Source organism: Pholis gunnellus, assembly GCF_910591455.1.
Source record: "Pholis gunnellus genome assembly, chromosome: 7".
In the NCBI taxonomy this organism is placed as follows: Eukaryota; Metazoa; Chordata; class Actinopteri; order Perciformes; family Pholidae; genus Pholis; species Pholis gunnellus.
The window spans coordinates 15,244,933-15,270,203 of record NC_136533.1 but is presented as its reverse complement, the minus strand read 5'-3'; the positions used below and the strand labels follow the sequence as shown (position 1 = coordinate 15,270,203).

The 25,271-nt window shown below is 42.2% G+C and overlaps 2 protein-coding genes across 3 annotated transcripts; both read right to left on the bottom strand.

Annotated features, from left to right (window-relative positions):
- Positions 1–718: 718 nt before the first annotated feature.
- On the bottom strand, positions 719–7,045 carry sinhcaf (SIN3-HDAC complex associated factor). 2 transcript variants are annotated; one of them, XM_079163675.1, is made up of 6 exons: positions 6,950–7,045; positions 4,304–4,431; positions 4,082–4,181; positions 3,861–3,984; positions 3,581–3,731; positions 719–2,906 (listed from the first exon to the last, which is right to left on the bottom strand). In XM_079163675.1, exons 2-6 carry the CDS (start codon positions 4,429–4,431, stop codon positions 2,585–2,587), a joined length of 825 nt encoding a protein of 274 aa, XP_079019801.1. In that variant the 5' UTR covers positions 6,950–7,045; the 3' UTR covers positions 719–2,584. The 2 variants fall into 2 exon arrangements, with proteins under 2 accessions (XP_079019801.1, XP_079019802.1); XM_079163676.1 differs by lacking the exon at positions 6,950–7,045 and adding an exon at positions 5,671–5,774.
- Positions 7,046–9,029: 1,984 nt separating this feature from the next.
- Positions 9,030–24,442, bottom strand: LOC306698025 (DENN domain-containing protein 5B-like; the record flags this gene model as incomplete). The annotated part of the gene is made up of 21 exons (XM_079162168.1): positions 9,030–9,213; positions 10,100–10,274; positions 10,518–10,644; positions 11,170–11,252; positions 11,418–11,602; positions 12,027–12,145; positions 12,241–12,386; positions 12,658–12,779; positions 12,881–13,009; positions 13,264–13,339; positions 13,433–13,511; positions 13,628–13,780; positions 13,881–14,000; positions 14,118–14,208; positions 14,711–14,861; positions 15,813–16,044; positions 16,199–16,696; positions 17,789–17,976; positions 18,559–19,267; positions 20,054–20,163; positions 24,334–24,442. The coding sequence occupies 21 exons, from the start codon at positions 24,440–24,442 to the stop codon at positions 9,030–9,032; spliced, it is 3,786 nt and encodes a 1,261-aa protein (XP_079018294.1).
- Between the last annotated feature and the right edge of the window lie 829 nt (positions 24,443–25,271).

Below are 25,271 nucleotides of genomic sequence, written 5' to 3'. Positions count from 1 at the left end.
GCATATCAGTATAGTATTGTTTTTCTAAACAAATGGATATATGTCCAATGTCCATTATCTGCACAGATAATACAGACTATTATATTTTCTGTTATATCTTGGCTATAATCAGTTTTTCAAAACATATCTGGAAAATTCCAAAAGCCTAAAAGGTAGAGAGAAAATCTGCACCTGTAGTATAAGTGAAGTATACCAAATGTTCAAAAGTTAGATCCCAGACTTAAACCTATAGGATGTTAAATAAGTCAAACTAAACTCACGCATCCTAGTTTTTTAATTCACAGAGTAAAAAATGTTTTTTTCAAACTGACATGACATATGTATAATATTTTTTACATATGTCGTCACATGCATGAAATTAAAAATGACTACCCTGAAAGTTTATGAACAAAACATATTTCTTGCTGTTTAAATCTCAAGCAAAGGTATTATTGTGTAATTGCACTAAGTAATGTGAGGTGTAAACAAATTCTCCCTTTTGAATCCAGTATATATTAGTCTTATAATAAAACTCTAAAATGTAGTAAATTCACTTTTACCTTTCTCTTATTTTACATTATCTGACATCACACACCGACATTTACATGATATATGTCACTGCCATGAAAGTCGGTCTTTTCAAGGAAATAAAGTACATCATTTCAAATCTAACTAGATGGTTCATTTTTAACCATCTACCCACCTTAATACCAATAAATCAGTAACTCCATACTTTCAGAAAACTCGAAAAATTACTTTTATTAAGGGACAGGTAAAAAAAGTACATGATTTATAAAAAATACAAAACCGCTGTGTCTAACGTGTAAGCTAAATAAATGCATAGCAACAGTACATGCAAGTCTAGAGTTAGGTATCCTACAATTCTGTAACATTTTAAGCTACCAGCTAAAAGGAGAAAAAGTACAGTTTGGTTGCAATCTATCATTCGTTTCAGTCTACATGATACAGATCCAAAGTAATGGTACAGAATAAGTTAGGTTGCACGCAACTCAACTGATGAGTAAATAAATACTTAACATTTCACAAATATTGACAACCGGTAATTCAACGCAATGTTAAACAAAGCCTGCGTGAGAATTACATTCGATTTCTTAAGTACAAAACCATTCTACGTATACGCTAAAGATGAAAAGAATTCATAATATTACACTTGTAAGCAGGGATACAAATAAATATGAAATAAATAAATAATGAAACCCATATAAGAGCCACATGGCTCACCCAGCCCCTTATGTACATAAGTCACCCTCTGCTCCCGACTAAAACAACACATGTGTGAAAATTAATATTAGTGTTCTGTTTAGAATACCATAAACATACATACAAATGACCTCGGACAAGCACACGTGTGCATGGAAAACCTGCATTGATTTGACATTGGGTGAATTTCAATGTGCTTTGGCTTTCGTTTGATAAATAAAGCAATATTAGGCGATATATCACAACACATTTGTGGTATATAAGAGGCAATGGCATAGAATTTCAACTTGTATAAAGTCTTTTACCTATACTGACCCGGGAATGACAGGAATCACTGATATCGATATTGCTGAATGACTATAGACCGATTGTGTGTTTTGCTGTTGTATTGTGTGGTATTGTTTTGGAAAGAAACTTTTATTTTTCCTTTTTATTTTTTTTCTTACATATAAAAATAAGTTAAAACTTCAGCGAAATGGATTTAAAAAAAAAAAAGAAGTACGATTTACAGTTTATATAAGGCCATGCTATTTTAGTAGACTCATGCATCAGATCCTACGATCTTTTGGAAAATGCACTATGTGTTGCTGAGGCCACAATAAATATACTGTCCCTTGTGTCCCTTAATACCGATCCAGAATTAACACTAGCGCTGTCTGTAACACATTATTAAGGCTGGTGTAGTTGCTGTTGAAGCTGTGAATAGGCCTTGTTTAAATGGGACCCGCTCACATATTTGCACACAGAGACAGTCTACAAACACAAACTCTTTGATAGGAATGGATGTCAATGTGAAAAGACACAAACACAGGGGCTACTGTACATGTCTGTGCTCTGTCAATGTAAAGTGTCATTCATTCCAAAACGAGATATCCACCATTTCAAAAAAAGAGACATCTACTCTTCACAAAGAAGGCAAAAGTAATGCCATTATATTAGTCAGCTTAACATATATGATCGTAAAATAGCCACATTGAGAATGGGTTCAGCTGTACGTTTGAAATGTTGAGTAATGAATTTCAAGTAGCACCTTCTTTGTGAGTAAGTGGATCTATTGCGTTTTGGAATAAAATCTTTTAAAGTAACTAACTAGAGCTCCAGCATTTCATCTAAAGTAAATCAACAATAACAAGGATTATGGTCCATCGTCAGGATGGTTTGAATATTAAATACAAAATAAGAGACAAAGTGGAAAAACAACAGTTCATAAATTACCATTTAAACAAAATAAACAAACCTCCATATTATCATGGAGAAGACCAAAGGAGTTTCAGCTGCTTTATGATTGAAGGCAATCTGAGGCAACTTCTTTCTCTAAGTGCTTGAGAAAAAGAAAAACAGCACCCCAAGATTTCTTCAGAGAAATCTGAGCCTGGCTTTGACTTTACCATCCGGCCTCCACCACTGGAGGTGTTGTCACAGTAACACATAGCTGAGCAGGACCATCATTTTCCTCACAGCTTGGTGTCTCCTTCACTTCCTCTTCCATCTGGGGTTTATTCCCGCTGACATCCACGCCCACCTGGCCCTCCTCTATCTCCACCTCTTCCTCCTCATCTTCCTCCTCCTCCTCCTCTTCTTCCTCCTCCTCTTGTTGTTGACGCTGCTGCCGTTGTTTGTTGCGGCAGCATGGTTTGAACAAATGGGGGTCGATGAGCACCTCTCCAAAGCGCCCCTTGTAGATTATTCCACAGCACACCTTTTGCCTAGACAAAACAAAATATGTCTATTCAAGCCACGAAGCAACGCCACATTACCTACAGGGCCTGTTCCAGTGAATTACATGCTTTAGGTCATTTATTGCACTGCATTACAATGCAATGATAGTGTAACTACTGTGAATTTTGTCTAATGCACACTATATATACACACACACACACACACACACACACTCACACAGGTACGTAGGTCAATGAAGTCATGGAAAAGAAGATGGTTAACTCCTGCACACTCAGGAGCACTGTCAGCTCTCACGTTTGTTAAAAAGCCAACGCGTCGGTCGCAGAACGTCGTCAGGCATTCAAATTGCAGAGTAAAGCGATGTAAATTAGGTTTTTAGGTAATAATCAAAGCATGCAAAAACGCTGAAAGTGGTCCATTAAAGAAAGTGAGCAGCCCATACCACTTTTAATAGTGTTAGACCAAGAGCATAAATATGACTCCTGGTTTGACTTTGTATTAACACCCCAAAGTAGGTATTATTTCAAAATCAACCAGTGGAAAAAAAAACCCTGTGCGTGGACGAAGGGGCTTTAAGACACTGACCTCTTGCCTTTACAATTTGAGCGTGTGAAAATCCACAGTTTCAATAACATGCTGCAATAAGTCGTTTTAAATCCTAAATAATGACTCGGCGCTAGCGCTTCACTGTTTGGCTTACCTCTTCCAGTAAGTGAGGTCCAGAAATGAGAAAACAGGGGAGCGACTGGATCCTGGGCTGAGCTCAGTGTCGGAGCCGTCATCCGACAGGTTGCTGTAGCTCGGAGACTGAGCCGGAGAGGTGCTGGAGGTGGTGCTGTGGGCGTCAGAATCTGATGGGAAGAACAAAAAGTGAGCGACGGAGGGCTGAATAGGTGTGACATATGTGGCTTCTACTCTTTCAGGAACAAATAGCCTAAGTGATTAAATATGTTACTGAATGCCAACAATGCAGAACTCACTGTTTCTTTTAAGCTCTTTCTGCAGCCTGCTGATCTGGCTCGGCAGTGCTTTCTTGGAGATGGACTTTATCTTCTTGGGCCTGGAAGTTATCTTGAGGCTGGGACCTCCTCTGGCATCAACAACCTGTATGGAGGGTATAGGAGAAGAGTCTGCATCATTCAGGTATTTCATCATAACCAAGCAGTTGCTCAACCACATCAGGACGGCAATCCAAACTCACATGGTTCCAGTTCTTCTTGGTTCCCACAGGTAGCTTCTTCCATCGTTTCACCAGGAGCACACAGGCGTTACAGATTTCTCCAGATCGCGTTTCACTCAGTCTGCAAGACAATTTGTGAAGAAATGACCATGGGAGGAATGTTTCAGATCAATAAGGTATGTGTACCCTACACATGAAGGCGGATCTTTCTCCAACCCTCACGTGTTCAGCTGTGTCTCTTACCCAAAACAGCTCCTGAAGTCTTTCTCGTACCGCTTACTGTCCGTGAAACGAGAGCTTGACGACTTTGCACGGCAGATGCAGCAGCCGTCCAAACTCCTGTACATTTTTGGCTTATGGAAGCCAAACATCTGTGTACAAAAACATATTTAAATATTAACATCTCAGGCTCTGATCGGTGTGCATATTAACTGCAGTAACGCTGTGCAAGCCATACATCTCTGGTTTAGAGAGGTGGTATTTTATTTCCGTTTAGCCTCAATGTGAATTAATATAAACAAATATGGTGTCTTGTAACGATCAGAGAGCACACACACACACACAAAATAAATCAGCTATTCTGTAGGAGCATCTCTCCGCTTTGACCCACATGGGGGAGAAGTAGGTCAATAGTCAGACAGCGTGTCAGACAGATCATGTCACCATGCTGCGCTCACAGGACGCACGCTTCATTTTGGAAACTCAAAATATAAGCACGCACATAACGCTAGTCCCATTCTCCCGGCTGCAGAGGATAAGTTACTTGATATATTATTTATATGCTTATTTGCTACGAAATAGAAGCAGCGACATTCAAAAATATAGATGTGTCCGGGGGAAATCACGCGTAATTTATGATTTATGTTGCTAGGCAAACTGTAATCTCCACAGCACATGTAGACCCGAACTGCGGCAAAACTGCGAGCCGCGCCCCCCAGACTGTTTTTTTTTCTTCTTCTTGCCATCAGTCCTCGGGGTTCTCTGAACAGTGCGGCGCCTCAGAGAGCAGACAGAGAGCAGGAACAACTCAAGAGCTCTCACTCTGCTGGTTATATCAGAGAGCCTTGGGCCATATGAAAACCAGAAAACTGTCTCCTGATGACTGAAGATGTCAGTATGACAATCGGTAGCAGTAGGAAACCTAACAATGTAAATGTACAATAATTAAACTGTATAACCTTTTTATTCATTAAAATGCTCTATTTGGTATTATATCAATAGGATTAAAGTCTGTAAAAATTATAAATGCATGTGTCTAGCTCTGCAAAGTCTGATTTAAATGTGCAAACTATCATGGAAATAGATCTGTGTATGCTTTACTGTTGCAGAAAGTTTATTTGCAGAAACCAGCAAATAAAACCACTAAAGTCATAAGTCTATGTAACCGGTTTAGTGCTTTACGGAGATTAAAACATGTATTTTACATGAGAGCCCTGACAGCAACACACCATTTAGAGGTCACAATTCATAGCCTACGACAGACTTATAATTAAATAGGCAACATTATGAAGATGTAATCAATATTAAAACAAACAAGATTTGATCAGCAGGGTGTTAAAATGATAAAACAAAGCAATCAACACCATCAGTTTAAATCTGTGACTTTATACCTGTAGTATAAACCACCTTGTAGTAGCTCGGCCTGTATTCTGGGGTACATTACAAGGCCGACCACATATTCACCTTCGAGCTTGTCGTCTGTAAACTGCAGACGATCTCTGCAGCAGAATACAGTACGTGACGCAACTCAACATGGCAACACACTTCAAAGGCGGAGGCAGTGTGGAGAAGGGGGTGTGATGCGATTTTCCGCAAAAGCTGTAATAATAAAAGTAAACTGCAAAATTCCTCCTTAAAACAGTTAGAACTTGCGTGAATGACGTCTGCGCTTTTCAAATTAAGAGAAGGTTCCGAGAAATCCACATGTTTTCATCGAGAGAAAAGTGCAAGTCGCCAAATTCACCGCCCACTCCAGCGAGGAAGCATGGCATGCCACACGACCTGCTTCATGCGCACCCATTTTATGATGACCGTCCCCTGCTCGACGATGCCCGACTTTCCCTCCCAACATCAACTTAATACTGAGAGATAAACTAGGGCGAACACATTTCGGGAGCAAAACGTATTCTTTTTAATTGTAAAGTAAAGCCGTTCTCAGCCGACCGTGTAATTTGATCTTTACTCTTTGTTATTCCACAGCCGCGTCACTGCAACAGTCCACCTTCAACTACATGTGCACGAAGTTCAAAGCGACGGCTCTCTGGAAGTCGGTGTTTTTCGCCGTTGTTTTACGCTAAACGACGCGTCTTGTACCCAGCTTGAGTTTCGTAGCGCCTTCGTCAATAGTTTTGGGTTCGCTGTGGCTGTTTTTGTTGACAGCAGCCGCCCGCGTGCCTGGACGCATCTCTGGTCCGGGTGGGCGTGAGAGATTCAACTTGGCGTATTTAGCGAGCGTGAATGTTTAGCAGTCTGCAGGCGCACTATAGCTACAATGTGCGTATGAATGCCTTGTACACGAGTAGATCTACGACCGTAACGGCTCACAATGACCGACTTTAGTCACATTTCGGGAGTGATTTACCCCGACAGCCAACAACAATAACAACAGCCGTCCCTTGCTAATCACACGAAGCCTATTCTCACACTATGAAAACACATTTACGCGTTCATCTCGCCGTCCTCCCACTTTGCCCGGTAACTTTACCTGTTTATAAGGTGATATGCACGTCAAGTTGACCAACTAGTCGGTTTTGCAGAAGGCCCCAAAAGAGCAATTGTTCTGACACAACTCGAAGCTTGTTGTAAATGATCTGAACAGACAACTACGACTTTAAAACCCCTTAAAGCTCCGAAGACCTCAAACAAATACAAAGTGGCTGCATTCATTACCTTGTTGCAAGCTGCGTGAAGCTGATTCAAAGTAGTAGTCCTTTTAGCGCGTCCTTACGATGTGACTGTTATGAAAATCAACCCGCATCAGGAACCCGCTCCCTTGTTGATGTCTGCGCTTGTGAACGGGACTGGATAGTTGTGGACTAAGTGCGCATGCGTCGTATCCACACCTCCATTTCAGAGTAGGGCAGAAGGCTTTTTTCTTTTTCTTCAATCAAAGCATTTACATAAACGACGCGTGACGTGTCCGTGCGTCTGCATCCAACTGGCCTTATAAGGATGGGAACATTGCGCGGGAACAGGGGGCTCGGCCCCGGTTGCTATGGCACATTGGAGAGTGTAAGCAAGGGGGCGGGGCCTGTCGTTTTACTACAGAGCGGCAGATGGCCCGTCTGGAGGCCTACGGTTTTTAGGGGGCTCGGCGTCTATCGGGGAGATGCGCTTTGTTGATTTGAATTGCGTGACAGCGGACCAGCAGATTAGTGGTAAATAGAAGGTTAAACATGGCCTCCATCCAGTGATCAGTTCGGGGAGAGCAACCACTGCAAACCAGTCATCCGGCTGTGACATAACACTGCATCGGTGTGATAACATTTACTAGAATGTATCGATATGCTGCCTGTAATACAGTAATCTGCAAATAAAAGTGTGGATAACATGTCTATCATGGGGGCTTGAATTATAAATTGATGGTTAAAATAAATAGAAGTAGCACTCCAATGCTATTCAATTGCTATTCAAATGCAATTAGTCCAATGTCATAAATGTACAGTTAACCTTTTAGCAATTGAAAATAATTTTGCTGCACAACAATCCTATATCCTTTCAGACATAGATTTGAGCAAATAGCTAAAAAAAACACACAATACAAAGTCAGTTATGTCAATATTAACTTTAATCTTTGACAACACATTTCATAAATAACAACTCATTATTGCTTTCTCTAATCTGTATTAAATGATAATAGAGGCTTGGTCATTGTGGTTACATAGTGCTCGCAGGACAGTGCAGGAGACAGAATCTTCATAATTCTTTAACTATTAAATTAAATGTGACAACATAATACCGAGTTTTGTAGAAACTGCACTCTATTCATTGTCTGTAGACAACGGAACAGTTTAGAAACAAACAGCATGACTATTAACCACATAATCAGTAAAATGTGTCCATAGTGGAATCTACTGTTTTACACAGACACACACAAGATGCCTTTATACAGAAAAATATGCCACAAATGCATTACACTATAATAACAAATGGGAGCAATTATATCAAAGGTCTAATGAAGCAACATGTTTACAATGAGAGAGGGGAAAAAGCTTTCTGACAACGTCTGACACAATTAGGTCACCAGTTTGGTTTCAGTGTTTCACCAACAGAGGATTTCAGGAGCACAACTCTTCAGAATGTGACCCCGAACTGAAGTAAACAATTATAAACAGGCAAGATGTTACACACCATAACAAGAGCATAATAATATAACATTTCGTAACACATTATCAAATGGGAACATTATCTTTGTAGAATATATTTAATAAGATATCCAATGAAAGAAGTCAAGGTTTTTTTTTTTTTTATACAATAAGGCCTGAGTCCTGATATTCCAGATCACAACACAGTAAGACATAAAACAAACAAACAGATTTTGGCCATGCATGTGCTTAGTTTAAAGTTCAAGTGCAAGCAATACAGCAGTTGAAGGAGAGTTATAGTTGTCCTAGGGTCAGGTACATTTGATGGTGTGAGCTGTGAAAATAGCTACTGTAAATGTGGGATAATGAATTACTTTCTATTTCTCCTTGAGGAAACAGAATTTCACAGTGTAAACAAGCAAGGAAAAATCGGACTATTTCCTGAAGCAAATACAATTTATAAGACATTTACATCAGTGAACAAGGCAATCTGTTTGGAGCTTGAGTTGCCAGTGACTTGTTCTGGTCCACTGTCTTCGTTTATGAAAAAGTCACATTTCTCAAGTGTCTGAATGTCCTTTCTTTCCCCACAGATGGCAAGATGAATGTTTTAACCCATCTGCATAACTGCAGTAGGCCACAGAGCCGGGGCTTTTCTGTTTGGGTCAGAGGTCAACTCCTTTGACCAGCGCAGTCTCCAGGGTAATGGTAAACTCATTGAGTGTGTGCAGGATGCGGGAGAGGGAGTGTACAGCAGCTCGGTCCCGCAACAGAGCACCGTCCTCGTATGTCCGCGCTGTCAGGGGACACTCAGCTAGCAGGGGGAGCCAATGAGAGAGAAGCCGGTCCCTGTGAAGAGGAACAGGTAAGTGGTCAATTATGGTCCCATAAAGGCCTGATGAAGTTGAGGATTGAATTGAAAGGTGAGTCAGCTGACTACAAGACAGAACTAGTGCATGTTCTTTCTCTTTCAGCCACAAGAAACAATGCTTTCAGTGTTCATTCAATGTCAGTCCACAGCACGACAAGACAAGAAGTCAAATGATTAAAGTTCCAAGCATTGGTCACAATACACCCCCCGAGTATATTGCTAAACTGTTCTTACTATTTTAAAGCAGTTTACTTTAATTGACAGAACATAAGAAGAGAAATAGAAAAGGACAGAAAAACATATGACCTTACTGGTCGACTAGATCCAAACCCACTTAGATTTGATTGAAACCAATCTATATTCATTCTGTTGATGCAGAAACATGAGAAAGCAAAGACTTTTTATAATGTATTCATTAATATTCACCTTTTTCCAACAGAAAAATTGAAGCAAAAATTTGTTCAGTTTAGTTATTGAAAACCGAATGTTCCATTTTATTTTTGAGAACATGTAATAAATTCACACAGAGATATAAATGACTTTTCTGCATTTCGTGTCCAACCATAAGAAGACAAAGGCTGACACGCTCCCTACCTGTGCTGTATGGTATGTAAATGGTTCTATGTAGTTAGTGTGGTCAAGCTGCAGCAGGCTTCCTCTGGGCCTCAGGAAGGAAACTATATCACATTTGTCCAACACTATATAATGACCAGGATGCTTTAAAATCACAGACTCCAGTGGGTAGAGTATTTTTAAAACGGATTGCTTATTTCTGTTTTAAATAAGGATTATAAATCAATGTTTTTAGACTTATTCAATAGGATTCATTACATAAGTCTCAGTCCAATTATAAAGCTATCTCACCTGATTCCCAAGCAGACGAACAGCTGAAACTTGCCCTCTTTTCCAATGTTTCGTGGCGAGGCATTGATGGCATTGACGTAGTGACAAAGTAAGTCGCAAGGGGGACCCTTTGGCAGCGTTGATCTGTGCAGGCCACCCATCTGATCAGCTGTCTCCGAGGAAACCACTGTCTTTTCTATGGGAAATAGTCAAACTGTCAGTTTGTAACTTATTAATATACAGACAATAAGGGACAATTAGGTTGTAGAAGACAAACACTGGAGAAAGAGGATGTAACACTGGTTGTAAACAAAACACATCAATCATGCCTTTATTGCATGAAATTTGATATATGAAACCTATACTCATCACCACTAGATGGGGACATTAGCAAGAAGTAAAACATCACTTTTAATGGACTCACATTCGCAGCACTCACCAATAAAGTCCCAAACAAACACATTCCTCAGGAAAAGACAGTTAGATTTGAGCCTGTGCAGGAGGAACTTCTCCAAGGAAAGCACCAGACCGCCTTCACCACATAACAACACTGTCAGGTTTCCCCTCTAGGATGAGAGAAATGGGAGTTAATGGAGGCATTGTAAGCAAGAGGCTCATCTTTCAACTTCAGTAAATCCCCACATATTACATGTTTCCAAAATCCTCCACAGCAGAGAACAATTTGTTTATTTTCTAATCTAAAATGCTCTTCTTTCATTAACTCAGAGGAAGCAAACCGAACAGAGCAAATGCTTGTACATTAAAGGCGGTGCTATGTTATTTCAATGAATAGGAGGCCCATTACAGATAAACGAAAGTGGTCCATCAAGTCTCGCGCTTTTAACTTGGTGTGGAGATGAGAGAGGCTAGTCTGATAAACGAACAAAACAAATGAAGCCTGGGCCGGAGGAGCCGGGGTAACGAACCATGTTGGAGATAAAATAACACAGGCCGGAGCTTGACAGTATAACACATCGCTGTATTACATGCTTTGCATTCACCATTTTCACAGCCATTTAGCTTAGTGAGCCAACAGGTTGAAATAATATTGTTTAATGCGTTATGCACACTCACTATTTACAGTCACATACCTCTTGTTCGGGTTTGTGGAAGTGCTTAACAAGGTTATTTGCTGCCTCCCTCATGTCCTCTTGTACGTCAACAGACAGTATTCCTGACAACATAAATCAAGAAAAGTTACAAATGGAAACATGATGACAGACATGAGGGGAAGTGGATAGGAGCTAAATAGAAAGGTGGTCCAGGAGCAGAATCTGTTATTGTATCAACAAGTAGGTCAGCTTTTGTGCTAAAGAATGTGTTCTTTGTCATTACGCACGGCTTCGGCTGCCAAGCGATTCCAGCACTGCCCGCACACTCTGAGAAGGAGAGGCCAGCTCCGGAGGCGTCCCTGTCCATCGTCCAGCATCCTCCTCTCCTCCAGGTGACACCAGCTGACCAATGAGAACTCTCTCCAAGCTGCCGTCGCCCACGCCTTTCCCTAGCCATCGGCCACATGGGAACCTGAAAGGACAGAAGACAGTGTTCTGTCATTTATTATACGATTATTAGGTAACAACCATCTGTTCGAAACAGATTGTGTTGTGTAGTGGGTGTGTCCAGTTTAAATAACAATTAGTTTAGATAACGGACAACAATTTTCGAAGGCGATACTTGTATCTCTAGAGTGAATTGCTTTATACTCGGCAGCAGCTGGCATCAGGTAGTGACATTATGGTAATAAATGAACTTGCAAAGATTCTCATGGGAGTATTTAAGGAAGCTCAGACATCCAATATTTGACAGTCAGGATGATTCAGATGTCATTGTGTCTTTATCAAACGGAAAGGCTGTTGTCCACAAACACACTCTTGTATAATTAGCCACTGTACTTTGAGGTCACAACCGGTGTTAATTGAAGAGATCAGGGTCAAAATAAGAAGCTGACCTGTAGGTGTGTCCAGTGATCTCATTATACACCATCACACAGTCAATCAGACACTTAGCCAGCAAGCCAGAGTTCTCCTGTCCCAGCTGCAGCGTGCTCAGCCTGCCCAGGTTCTTGCACTGAAAAGAAAAGCACAAACCACAGTAAGTATATCCAGGCACGTGTCTCTGCATGGCGTGATGTTGACCTTACTGCGGCAGAGTTTTTCACAAACCTGGAAAAAAATCTCTTGTGTATTCTTCGGGATCTGTCTCACGCCTGAATCACCCAGTTCTCCCGACACACACACCCAAGGGTCAACTGTTGCCATTGCAATGCTCAGCTTCTTCATGGGTACTATAACAACACGGTACGGAATACCTAAAGAGACAAAGAGACCAAGAGCAAAGTTTCATTCATTAATGTCTCACAATACACAGGGTAAAAAGGACTTTCACAGCGTGAGTCCAGTTTGTATCTCTTTTGTTTGAGGTCTAAAAGGTCTGTGTGAATCCATGGGATACCTGGTGTAATTCAAGTATATAAGGTCAGTGGGTGGAGACACAGCCCAAAGGCAACTTTCAGTGTCCACAGAAGCTATAAAGCTGCCAGTAAACTCTAACATTTTGTTGTTGGAGTTCACAGGACTTACTGATGGAGGTGAAGACGCGTGTGAAGCAGAGGTAGTCCACAGTGTTGAGAGAGAGCAGGTGGAACAGAAACTGCTCTCTTTCTTCCTCACAGAGCAGGAATGCATGAGGTTTATACAGCTGCCTGTCAGGGGACAAGGAGAAAGAGACTTAATATAAATGATATCCAGAAACACTAGCTATTGGTCTACTTGTCATTAAAGTCAATTATGAGTGAATTCTGACCTGAGCAGCTCCTGGTTTGTAAGCAGCTCTTTAAGGTGCTGGGACAGCATTTTCTTCTCCAGAGCCAGGTGGATCCAGGCCCGAGCCTGACCCACTTCAGACGTACCCTCACTCGTGGTCTGGATAAACCTGGAAGAATAACAGATAAGTAAAAAACAAGCTTTAATGCAAAGCTTTTTCTCATAAAATTGCATCTAATGATGATCCCTGGTCTTTAACCAAAATATCTGTCATTTGAAAGATGAAATGAAGCAGCAAAGATTTCTTTGTCCCCATCTACATTTTTTCATAAAACATACCTTAAACACAGACATGTCATATACAATTTCTCCCACAGAGATGCACCACCCTTTCCAACACTAAAGTATGTTTGCTCTGGTTACCTCATATCCTGTATTACCGATCCTCTCGGGAGCAGAGTGCCAACCTCAAGCGTTCTCTGGTCCAAACCGTTAGACCCTAAATAGACACCAAGTTAAACATGTATGATAATCCAACTCTTAGCTCATTCATTTACACAAGAGAAACTAATCAGTCAGGTTGTGCTCTGACCTGGAGACTCAGCTGGTATCTCCGTCTTCACCCGGGCCGCCTGGTAGTGAAGCAGATGGGACCAAAGAGCGGACTTCCCCTGTTCAGAATAAACACACAAGTCAATATTCAGCCTGTTAATACGGTCACCTCTTTGAGTTCGTATGCATGATGTGAATTAGGTGATCTGTGCTCATGTTAAATGATGTGTCTGACCTGTTTGAGCTGCAGACCATGACCCCAGGTTCTCTCCAGTAGGTCACACAGACCGTGGATGAGTGTGTTTTCCTGCAGGCCTGTGATGTTGGCTTCTCCCTGACCCAGTTCTACGCTCTCCTTCCCCATCCTCTCCATCAACATCCGTTTGGTCTGAAAAAGCCACAGAGCATTTTGTGGCATTCACCTTGACAAACAATTTAAGAAATCAGTGACAGCGGTGTCTCCATCGCCACACAGATAGAGCGCTTACCTTCAGACGACACTCGCTCAGCAGCCCGTCAACGAACTCGCGGTGAGTCTGAGTGACAGCTTGAGGCGACGAATCAAGTAGCTTAGCCTGGCGAAGGTTCTTCCTCATGAATGTGTGCTTCTGTTAAACAAACAAAAGGTAATATATCAGACACAAGCGTCCTATGGGTGTGTGTGTGTGTGTGTGTGTGTGTGTGTGTGTGTGTGTGTGTGTGTGTGAGAGAGAGAGAGAACATACCGGTCTGTGTTCATTGTCCACTCCCGAGTGTTCAGTCCCAGTTGATCTCTTGAGGTCAGTCCTGCGAGATGCTGTGACACGACCAGACCACCTGCCCCCCCAGATAACATAGCAAAAATAAATTCACAATTACAAGTATGTGGGGAGGTGTTTGTGTATTTAAAATATATGTTTGTGTATTTTGTTAGGTAATAAAGTAGATCATGACAATTAGTAATATTCTAATGCTGTGGTTCCCGATCCTCTGTCTAACGTACCCACACAGCTTCCATCAGATGACCTCAAGTATCCTGTTCTTGGTGTTTTAAATTACTTTAGGCTAACTATATCAACTGTTTGTTAATTCATTTTAGTTTGGTTTATTATTGTGAAGAGAAATTTACAAAAAGTTCAGCGTCACACCAAATAAAAATCCTATTTGGATGTTTATTTACCACCTAAAATATGTGGATATATTGGCTTAATCATAAATATAATTTTTCAAATAAGTTGAGCTACTGCTTGTAGCCTGGCCTCGGATTACAAGTGTCCATGGTTGGGAATCACTATTGTAATGTATTCTCAGTAAAGAACAGCAGAAAATAAAGGCTCACTTGTTGGTGTTTTGTCCTTGTGCAAGCACATCAGCCTGCAGCTTAGGGAAGTAGCCCGGATGGTGACGACCCTGGCCGATCCTCATGTCCAGCAGGTGGGGGTGTATGGCTGTGTGGTCAGCCTTCAGCAGTCTGCACTCGATGACCTGAGCTGCAGAGACAAACCCATCAAAGGTTAGGATCCAACAGGAATATCTACTGTAGATAAGTCATGAGGAGTCATGGAAGTGACGATAAGTGGGAACATCTTGTTCTCGAGTGCTGTGAATTTTGTTTAGTTCCAAGGGAGACTGGAACGGTTTACAACAGCATGGAGTAATATAATGTAACAACATCTCTGAAGCAGTCTGAATGTGAACAGTGATACAGCCGGATTGAGATGCAAGCCGTGCATTTTCTGCAGAGGTTGGCAGGACTTCAAAGCAGAAGATTTGAAACAGTTTTCATATGACACAAAGCCCTGTCCTCCGCTTATACTTTATAAAGCTCATCCCCTACTGTATCCTTTAGTTCATCGTTCTCTAATTCCCTAACTCTACCCGTCTTTTCCCACTCAAATAATATTCCATCCCTTTTGTGTTTCAGTTATTCATCAGATAATTAGATTTGATTTCGTTTTAAGAAATCTTTCCCTTAGTTAAATGTTCTGGCACACAAGGCATCTCAAGCAGAGGACTTATTACAAAATGAGAGAAGAAATGGTGGTTGCAGAAAGGATAGCAACATAATCAACATACAGCATAAACCCAAACAGACGGTCAGATGGCAACGGATTTGCACATTCCCTCTTGACAATCTGGCATCCACTTCAATCATCATTCTGCTCAATCGACCTGTATTATGATACAGTTCAAACTACTTTTTTCGCTACATACTATCCTAATGCTAAAAATTGGCAGCAGAAACATCCAGAAGTTATTCTTGGTTTGTCATAGGTTGCCAATAAAATATACAGCTTCTTCAAATGACTGCATGTAATAATTTAAGTTACCATTAAGTGCCAAATATATGAAAATGAAGCAGAGAAATATAAAGGCTTACTTGGTGACAAAGACAACGCATAGCAACATTAATCCATAATATACTAACACAGTCACAGTACCTGATTCAAAGACTGTGGTGCATTTCCTGTAGCGACAGTTACGGGAGTCCTCTTCGTCTGTGTCATACAGTCGTTCTCTCTCCAGGCGGCTGTCAAACAGCTGCTGCAGTGGTTCTCTATCCGCCCAGCGAGATATCACCTTCCCATCCACGAAGGAAGAAAACATGGATGTCTCCAGGAACCGGGACAAGAAGTGCAAGTGGGTAGCAGGCTGAACTGAGAGGAAGGAACCCTGAAACAGGTGTATAATGTGTCAGTCACAAAGTATTTCAAAAACCCACTAAGTCAACCCACTATCTTAATATATGTGGAAATAATTGGCATCAGCACAGTAGTTTTATTCAATCTATCAATCGATCTTTGTGCATTAAGGTCTACTGAAGTACCTTGTCAAAGCTGAACGTCCCCTCTCGGTTGCTCAACCAGGAGTCCAAATCAAGAGCGCTGTGGATGACAAACTCCTCGTATCGGCCAAACAGGGCAGCAAAGCGTCCAGCAAACACCTCCCTCAGCTGAATGTTTAGCTTTGCAGCCTTCAACTCTTCCTCCTCCTCCTCAAACACGTGTCCCAGCGTCTTCCCTCCATCGGACATCTTTTCTCCTCCGCACCTCCGCGCCAGAGCCTGCAGCCTCTCCAGCACCTCCAGCTCCTCGCCTCCGAGGTTCCCGTTCCTTCTGTCCTCCATCAGATCCTCCAGCACCAGGCTACTCAGGCGGGGGGAGGCGGTGGCCGGCGTGGTGACCCCACCGCCCTGTGGAGGGAGCCCGAAACGCAGCAGTACCTCACTCAGCTCCTGGATTAACTCGGTCTGGTCTGGAAACACGGGGAGGTCCTCGGGGGCCTCGACACAGCGGTTGTCAATGTCCACAAAGCACAGGTTTGCCTTTGAAGCAGAAAGAGACACAAAATAAAGTTGAAATTATGAAAAACACTTTTCAACTGGCTCCTCCATCAGATAATCATAACAGGTTTAACCAATCACAATGCAGTGGCTGAGCTTTACCATCCAATTAAGATCAGATATGAAGATGTGCTTTCCATTAATAGAATCTTCGCATTTCACCGCGCTAAGCCCTCAGAGGATATTAGCATGTGAAGGATTATCTAATGATTACTGTTATCACTGCAACAGAGGGAATTGTGGAAACCTTCAATATCAGGCTTTCACACTGGCAAACAAATCAGAAATACGTGCCAAACTGTGCCCATGAAGCTGCTGAGCAATGAAGTACAGAACTTTGTGACAAAGATAGGCACTGATTTAAAAATACTGCCTCTGTAAGCAGCAGTGGAGCCCAGCGCAGTCAGCAGCAACGCCACCTTCAACAGTGACCTCAGGCAGTCAGTTTACAACCTCAGGGGAAGTTGATGTACTGTAGAGTGGACACATACAGACACCTTCTTACTCTGTGCACCTTCATCCTCCTAGTTAATGCCTTCACGCCTTATGTTTAGTCATCATCTCTTTCATTCGGTTGCATTTAGGTTTTTCCTACGTATCAATAATAAATACGGCAATATTAGTATTTTTTTTTTTTTTGGACCTTTAGAGTCAAACTGTGCCCTTGTCAAATTGAGAAAAAAAATAGTGTGATTAAAATATTTCATACTTCCTTGCAATTTACCACCCATACATCAAATTGCACAACTAAAGAAATAAGTGGAGATTCCTAATTCTCATTAATTATTCAGCAAGTCTCATTATTCTAGATCTCTCATGCTCTGTGTTTTTGCTGTCATCAACCCCCCGGGCTATCTTTCAACTGCCTCCTTTCTGGGGCACAGCGACTTCAAAGAGCCTTCAGTGAGCTATTCATGCAGCATACAGTGAACTCAAATCAAAATGCAGGATTTGTGAGGGGGGAGGGGCCCTCTGAGGAAGTGCATCGTCGTTTACTGAAATGTCTGCTTCCTGAAATCCTGACTGTCATGTTCACAGGAAACTACAGATGAAGATCTGTGTTCAGTTGTGTACCTCGTGTGGCAGGTGGAGGGAGGATCGCTGAGTGCCATCTCTGCGCTGGATACCAATCAGGAATGGTACGGGAGCATCCAGGAGGTGATGTAGCGGTGCTGAAACAATGGGCAGGTAGATGTGTTGCCACTGGAATGGGAATAGCAAGGTGGTGACGCCCTCTGCCACTGTCATCAAACGTTGGTAGTCTGAGGAGATATGAGATAGAGAGCGAGAGAGAGAGAGAGAGAGAGCATTAGCATCAAGGAATTACCTATAAGTTCAAAGGGAAGGACTGATTTTCAAGTACATCCCTTTTAACGGTCTTTTAATTAAGCTGTTTACGTGAGTTGCTTATAAAACTATTTAATAAATATTTCTGTTTACATGCCACAGAGCACAGCCCGATTAATGACTGATCATTAAATTACAATGTTAGTTTCTCTACAGTATTGAACCTCAAACCCATCTACCATGTTGTTACCATAGACTGTGGCTGGTAATGTAGATTACATGTGGCGTAGTTGTGGCGTAAATTGTAAAAGAAAATTTATATTTTGTTTAATTTTGTGCCATGTCCTGTACTTTACATTTTGATGTTATATTTATGTGATGCTATTAACGGAATCTTGTTATGAGTAAGAACAGCTGCTTTGCTATGGGTGTTGCTAAAAACATTGATTACGGTACAATGTTTAAAAACTGATCTTCTTAATGACATTAATAATGTCTACCTTTGACTCTACTATGACCTTACTTGCACTGAACTAAGAACTGAATAGTGAGCTTACCGTGAGAGCAAAGCAGGACTTGTGTCTCCAGAAGCGCACAGGTAAGTAGTTGAACCATATTGTCCACACCCAGCAGCGAGAACGCCTCTCCAAGAGGATACTCCCCCAGCGGAAGTTCCCCCGGCCCGGGTCGCTGGCACACGATGGGTCCCTGCACCCCGTGGAACCTCAGTGACCTGCCAGGAGGAGGCAGGGGCACCTCGTACAGGATGTTATGGATGTAGCTCTCTATCGGGAGGGGCGGGGCTGTGTGAGACGTCACAGCCTGGTGCAGCTGAGACAGAAACTCTCGAGCAGCTTGAAGGAAAGGGAGCGGCGTGAGGAGGCAGAGGGCTTTGGACACGTACAGAGTGTCACGAGCTGGATCAAAGGAGCCTGCGCAGCCGAGGCAAGCAGAAACCAGGGACTCGGTGTCCGACTCATCCAAGCTGCTCACTAGCGAGTCCATGCTGGAGGTGGAGGGCGATGAGGCAGATGAAGACGAGGAGGAAGGAGAGGAGGCAGATGAAGCTGAATGGTGCTCCACGTGGTGCATCTGGCAGAGAGTCTGCATAGCAGTGATGATCTGAGCACTGGTCACCTCCTCATAGAAGGTGTGGACAAAGCCGTAGGAACGTGTACCGTCGTCAAAAGACATTGTGAATGAGTGAAACTGAGGATCAAGCCTGTCTGCCCGCGTACGGAAGGAGAGACCCCTCGGCATACAGAGCTGAGGAGGAAACAGAAGAAAAATAGTGACATCAATAACTGACAGTAGTGGTGGATTTTCTAAACTATCCACTTGTTTTTTGTATTTATAACTAAAACACATCTGTGACGATGTAAACACAACCACAAAGGCCATTATAGAATATGGATTTCCAAACAAGTGTGCTGTAATTGAACTCGTGAACATTGATGAGGCTGAACAAGAAGAGATGGATATCTGAAGAAACATTAAGCTTGTGGCCAGCAAAAAAATAAAGTATTCTATCTGCTTAGAATTAAAAAAAATATATAAAATTGAACAAAAGCTTATACATTTCATTGAAACAAGATGTTAAACAAGTAACTTAATGTTGAATATGTCTGAGTACCCCGTGACAAGTTTTGTATACTGTTGTATTTGTTCTACTGGTGCATGCAGTTGTTTCCAGGTCTGAAAACCCAATAAAATGACGTTAAAAATGTTAAATAAGACCACACATTTTACTGATACAATAAACAGATAACACAAAATACTGTGGTCACTACTGGCAGACTTCTTTTGGGGATTATGCATCCATCAACCTCACCTTGTTTTCAACAGAGAACAAGAAAAGAAAAGAGAATATTCTAAAACAGGCAGCGAACAAGCAAAGATATTCTTTTGCTCTTTTGTCGTTTGTGACAAAATTCATCCACGCTGGTTAGAAGAACCTCAAAACATTTGCGCTAAAAACGAGCACATCTTGTCCTTCCATTTCCACTGATGTGGGAGAAAGAAGAAGAAGAGCCTTTATGTCCAAGATCTCACCATGTTGACGGCATCTTTGTTGAAGGGGTTTCTGTCTGTGCTTTCAGGGTAGTGCACCAGAACCTTGGACTTGAACGAACGTCGAATGGGGCTCTGCTCAAAGCCCTCACCTGAAAGACAAACAGACACAGAGAAAAAGGGAGTTACTGCAGTATCATATTAGTACAGACTGGTCTTTGACCTTAGTCTCTGCTGAGACAGACTTCATTACACGATGTAAAGGACAGAATAGAGGACGTCACAAAATGACAGCAGCTATGATTTATGGTAACGCTCGAACAGGGCGACCTTTTTTGACACGGGCTGAAAACAAACAAACAAAAAATCATCTGTCGTTGACAGCCAGGTCCATTCTGCAGCAAAGAGGGAAAGCCCTTCCAATAGTTATGTAACTCATCTCATTACCATAGAGATAGAGATAGACTGGAAAAGCGGTACAACAGCCCTCATCCCTGACACTCAGCAGAAGGAAACTCTTTCGGCGTGTAGAGAATGCACGGGATGAAAATATGCTGCTTTTCCATACATAAAAAGTGCTCAGACTCGGGATAAAGGGAGGAGAGATATTTATATAACAGCTACATGTACATGAAAGGATTGAATTTGCGGTGCATGCATTTAAACTCACAATGCACAGATTTGATGCATTGCCCCCTCTGGCTCAAGTCTCTCCTCTCTTCAAGCTTGTAGCTCCAGTTACATACCGAGTCTGTGTGAGCATGAGCAGAGGAGCTGCTGAGGATAGAAATAAAGTGTGTGTGTGTGCATGATTCAGCACGTGAAATGGACTGACAGTAGTGAATGAGGGGCTTTCATTATTCATACACTTTCTGAAGGGGATGCCCTTGAACAGTACTCACCACTGTATTCCCCATTTCACTAATCCACCATGCATTCTCAGAGTTCATGTTCAGCTTCAACCGACACAAAACAACTGCAATTGGCAAACTAACTAGTCTTCTCTTTCAGCTTTGACGCACTCATTCAGCATTCAGGAACGTCCTGAAGCTCACCTGCCTATGAGGTGACGCACAGCTACCCGAGAGAGGAAACTGCGCCACAGGCAGAGTGAGGAAAGAGCTCCACTTCACGTTAAACTGAGTCAGACCGGTGGGTGGGAGACAGAAGCTAATGGATCACAGTGACGAGAGGGGGAGTCAATGTTCTTTGCTAAGGATACAAATTGGTGTCGGCGCTGAGAGGCACAATCGGGCGCCTAGTTGCCATGGTAGCACTGTCCGCTGCGGCCTCGAAGATAAGACAAAGCCCGTCGGCGGTTTACGTCACCCCGAGTTTCATCAGCTGACCCAATTAAGACCCACACTCCTCCTGACACGGGCTCCCACCAAAGAGGTTGTACAGACAACATTGACGAGGGCAGAGGGAGGTTTGTTTCAGTGTTCGAATGAAAGGATAAATGTCTGTTTCACTTGGCTATAATTAACATGTTTACTCCTCTTACCACATTAACACACACACACACACACACACACACACACACACACACACACACACACACACACACACACACACACACACACACACACACACACACACACACACACACACACACACACACACACACACACACAGTATAAACCATTTATGAGCTCATGCAGTGTGGAATACTTCATATCATCAAACGGGCTGCAACTAATGATTATTTTCATAATCATTTAATCTAACAATTATTGTCTTGGTTAATCATTTTGTCCATAAAATATCAGACACTAGTGACACATTTCTATCACAATTAACTAAAACCCAAGGTGACATCTTAACATTGCCTGTTTTGTGTTTGACCAACAGTCCAAGAGCCCAAATATATTGAATTTTCAAAGAAAATCAGCAGATCCTCCCAATTGAGATGCTGAAACATGTTGAGCATTTCTGGTTTAAAATTGATTAACTTTCTGTCTATCGACTAATGGATTAATCAACTTGTTGTGTCAGCTTCACTACCACTATAACATGAATATTCTCAATGCCTTTTGGAGGACAAAAATAAGGGTTTTTCATTTTCATTTCGCGGTTTAGACATTCATCACAAAGCTTTATGTCCCCGAATGGTGCCTCGTCCCTAAAACAGGGACACTTCATTAGGGATGATTGAACAGCCATAGACATCTGTCATATTCACCAGCTGAGTCACCCCCAATGTCCCATTCATCACATGAGCAGATGAGGCTAGATATAAAAAGCGGAAAGAGATTAAATGACAGCAAATGTCAGCTGGCACTGTCAGATTACGAGTTATTCCTTTTTGGTTTTAAACTGTTTAAATTACTTTGTCTTTACATTACAGATTTGTCCGTCCACTGAAGGTTGAATCATGTGACAAAACAAGAAAGACTTATTTCTCTCTTCATCTCAGCCTGAGACACAGACTGGGCTCGTATAAATAAAAGGATAACAGTAACTATTGAGGGCCTAAAAATAAGGTTGGAATTTTTGCCTACAACAAGGCAAGTGCAAATATACATCTCATAACAATCAGTTCAACATTATGATGCAGCTTTAAAATCTTCGGTCAGGGAGTTCTCGCCCTCCAGTGATGTCATACTCCTGTGACAGTCGGGTGCCGAAGCCTCGGCCATCCAGCGACAGGCAACGTCACGTGAAATTTGATTAGGCTGCAGAAAACACAGTGGCATCCATTGAGAGGCCAACAAGGGCAGATTGTTTCTCGGTAGGCATTCTCGAATGACACATACACAGAAAGAGATACTGTATCACCTCATACATCCAAATGCCTGTGTGCACATGGTAGAATAAACATCTCCTGCTTTTGACGACAGCTTTACAGAATATGGATGTAAAGTCAAACACAGAGAAAAAGAAATCCCTTGAAAGGCGGGCAGAGCCCCCTGCTGCAGTGGGTCTGAGATGACCCGCTGTTACATAAGCAGATTGGTGGAGCTCAGATTTAGCCAGCAGCGCTGTCACTCGCCGCAGGGATCCAGATATCAAAGTACCTGATGGTTAGTTAGAGCAGTAATTAGTCTGCAGCAGAGCCGTGTGTTCCAACGTGAACAGAGCTCTTCCTAAACATACAGTTTTCTTATTCAAAAAGGCATTTGGCTGAAGGAGAAAGGAATGTCTGCTTACAGCTGAAGAGCTATGTTTCTGCTACAAAAAACACAGGGTGTGACTATTGTTTGCAATCCTGGAAGTGACGTTCAATGTGTTGGTGCACCTGCACTGCTTTTTCCTCAAAACACACACACACACGCACACGTCACAGAGGGCTCCTGGGTGAATCTGTCCTCAGTGGCAACACCTCAGTGTGGGAGAAAGCAACGCCACTTGAAGTCTCTATTTCTAACAACCAGCAGCTGAGAAGCTTCCCATCTCAAGCACCACTGCAGCTGTCATCGCCGTGGCAACCCCCACATCCACCTACAAACCAGCATCCATTTCCTCCCACTTTTGGCTTTCCGTGAGAAAAGGATGAATTTGGCTTAAAACAAAGTCCATCTCTGTTTGAGAGCATGAAGAACTGAACAGACGAACCAGCCATCACATAGATTACCACTGCTTTTGTATATTTATATCTCTTTCTATTTATATCGGGGAGCTAATTCTCACACACGTCCTCCTGTGTTAACCATGAACCACTGCCTGGATGCTCCATCTGTGCTCCAGCGTTAAAGGGCAAGATAGGATGCTGTTGTCCTCCCTCTTTTCAACCCTTTCTCTGCTATATTCCTCATCCAGGCGTAGCAGGGGATGACTTGCAGAAACCAACACCGCTATAATCACATTTTAAAATATGAACCAAACACAATAAACAGGCCTGTATATGTTTCCCCAAGCATAGACAATACAGAGGGGTGATAATATGGGGGGGGGGAGATACGGTATAATTGTCCTTTTAAATTCTCGCTTCATTTTCATGGTAAAATGATAATTATCTTGAATTTTGTGTTTTTGTTTATCTGCAAAATATACATTTTTAGACTATGTGTTTAAAAACACACAAATCCTCCCAAAAAAAATGTATTAGCACATTGTGATGACATTTATTTGGCATTAAAATGTTATTGGCCTAAATAGGCTATTCTACAGAGGCTACACGCAGACATTCTGTTGTCAACAACGCTTTGTAAGAAAGACGAATGTGGCGTCCAATCACAACCTCTATTTCAATGGTTTGTCACCCCTCCACACTCAAATAGGCCTACACGAAATGGTAAATATGTTACATAAAGCATGACATGTCCTCGGATGTGTTTTTATGTGGTGTGGATTTGTTTGGTTCGTGTTTCTAGACCATCTACCTGCTCCATCGTCCGGCTCCAGGCCCGTCTCCGTGTCCACTCCACACTCAACAAAATAGTGGGCGAAACGGCAAGAAGCCGATCCTGTGGCCGCAGCAGTCCCGTTCATCCTCGACGCGTTTCTGGTGTGAGAGCTCCGTTTACTTCTACTTAACGTTGTGGATGTTCATAGCTGATGCGGCTGATCCGAAACGTTTCTGCGCCCCCCTCGTCCTTCCGTTCCTGATCCGTGCGCTGTGATGTGTCAGCCCGCCCGCCTGCACTCTGTGACTCTGATGGAGCTCAGCAGGATCCAGCGATGGTCATCTCGCTGTTTCAGAAGGGGAGGGGGACGTACTGTGGGAGAGAGGGGGGAGACAAAGACCGGAACGCATCACCGAGAGTGTTCAATCAGCCTCATTTGAAAGGGTGTTGTCCAAATTCATCATCCACGCCCACAGCACAGAAATCACGATTTTTCAAAGGGATTTAAAAATATATATCACAGTATAACCGGCAATGCATATTTAATTAAGATCTTTATTGTTTTTTTTTAAAATTCAAAGTACTAGTAAAGGAAAGCTGATTAAAACGTGTAATAGTACAGATCTTTAGATTCTTGATAGATATAAGTAGGCTACAAGGTTCTACACATGAAGGTCAGTGTACTGCATGCAACGGTTGTATAATGTCTTTGTGGCTCTAGAGAGAGCTTTCTAAAGTTTGAGGAAAATAATTTAAAATTTGGTTTGAGACCGCAATGGATTTTTTACAGGAAGCTTGCTTTATACACTTGAGGTGTGGAGTTTGAAAGAAGTGTTTTTTGTTTTTTTTATCAGTCAAGGAACACCTAAATGCACAATGTGTTGCATCAGAGGTGGACCCACACTAGAGAATAACGTCAGGATAACTGCTTTGAGTTTGACCAGTCTTTTGAAATCCGTCTCTTTTGAATCCTC

Coding starts and splice junctions, on each gene's coding strand:
- sinhcaf (XM_079163675.1), bottom strand. CDS start 4,431: ATGTTTGGCTTCCATAAGCCAAAAATGTACAGGAGTTTGGACGGCTGC. Junction 4,182..4,303: donor GACTTCAGGAGCTGTTTTGG/GTAAGAGACACA, acceptor ATTGTCTTGCAG/ACTGAGTGAAACGCGATCTG. Junction 3,985..4,081: donor CCAAGAAGAACTGGAACCAT/GTGAGTTTGGAT, acceptor CCCTCCATACAG/GTTGTTGATGCCAGAGGAGG.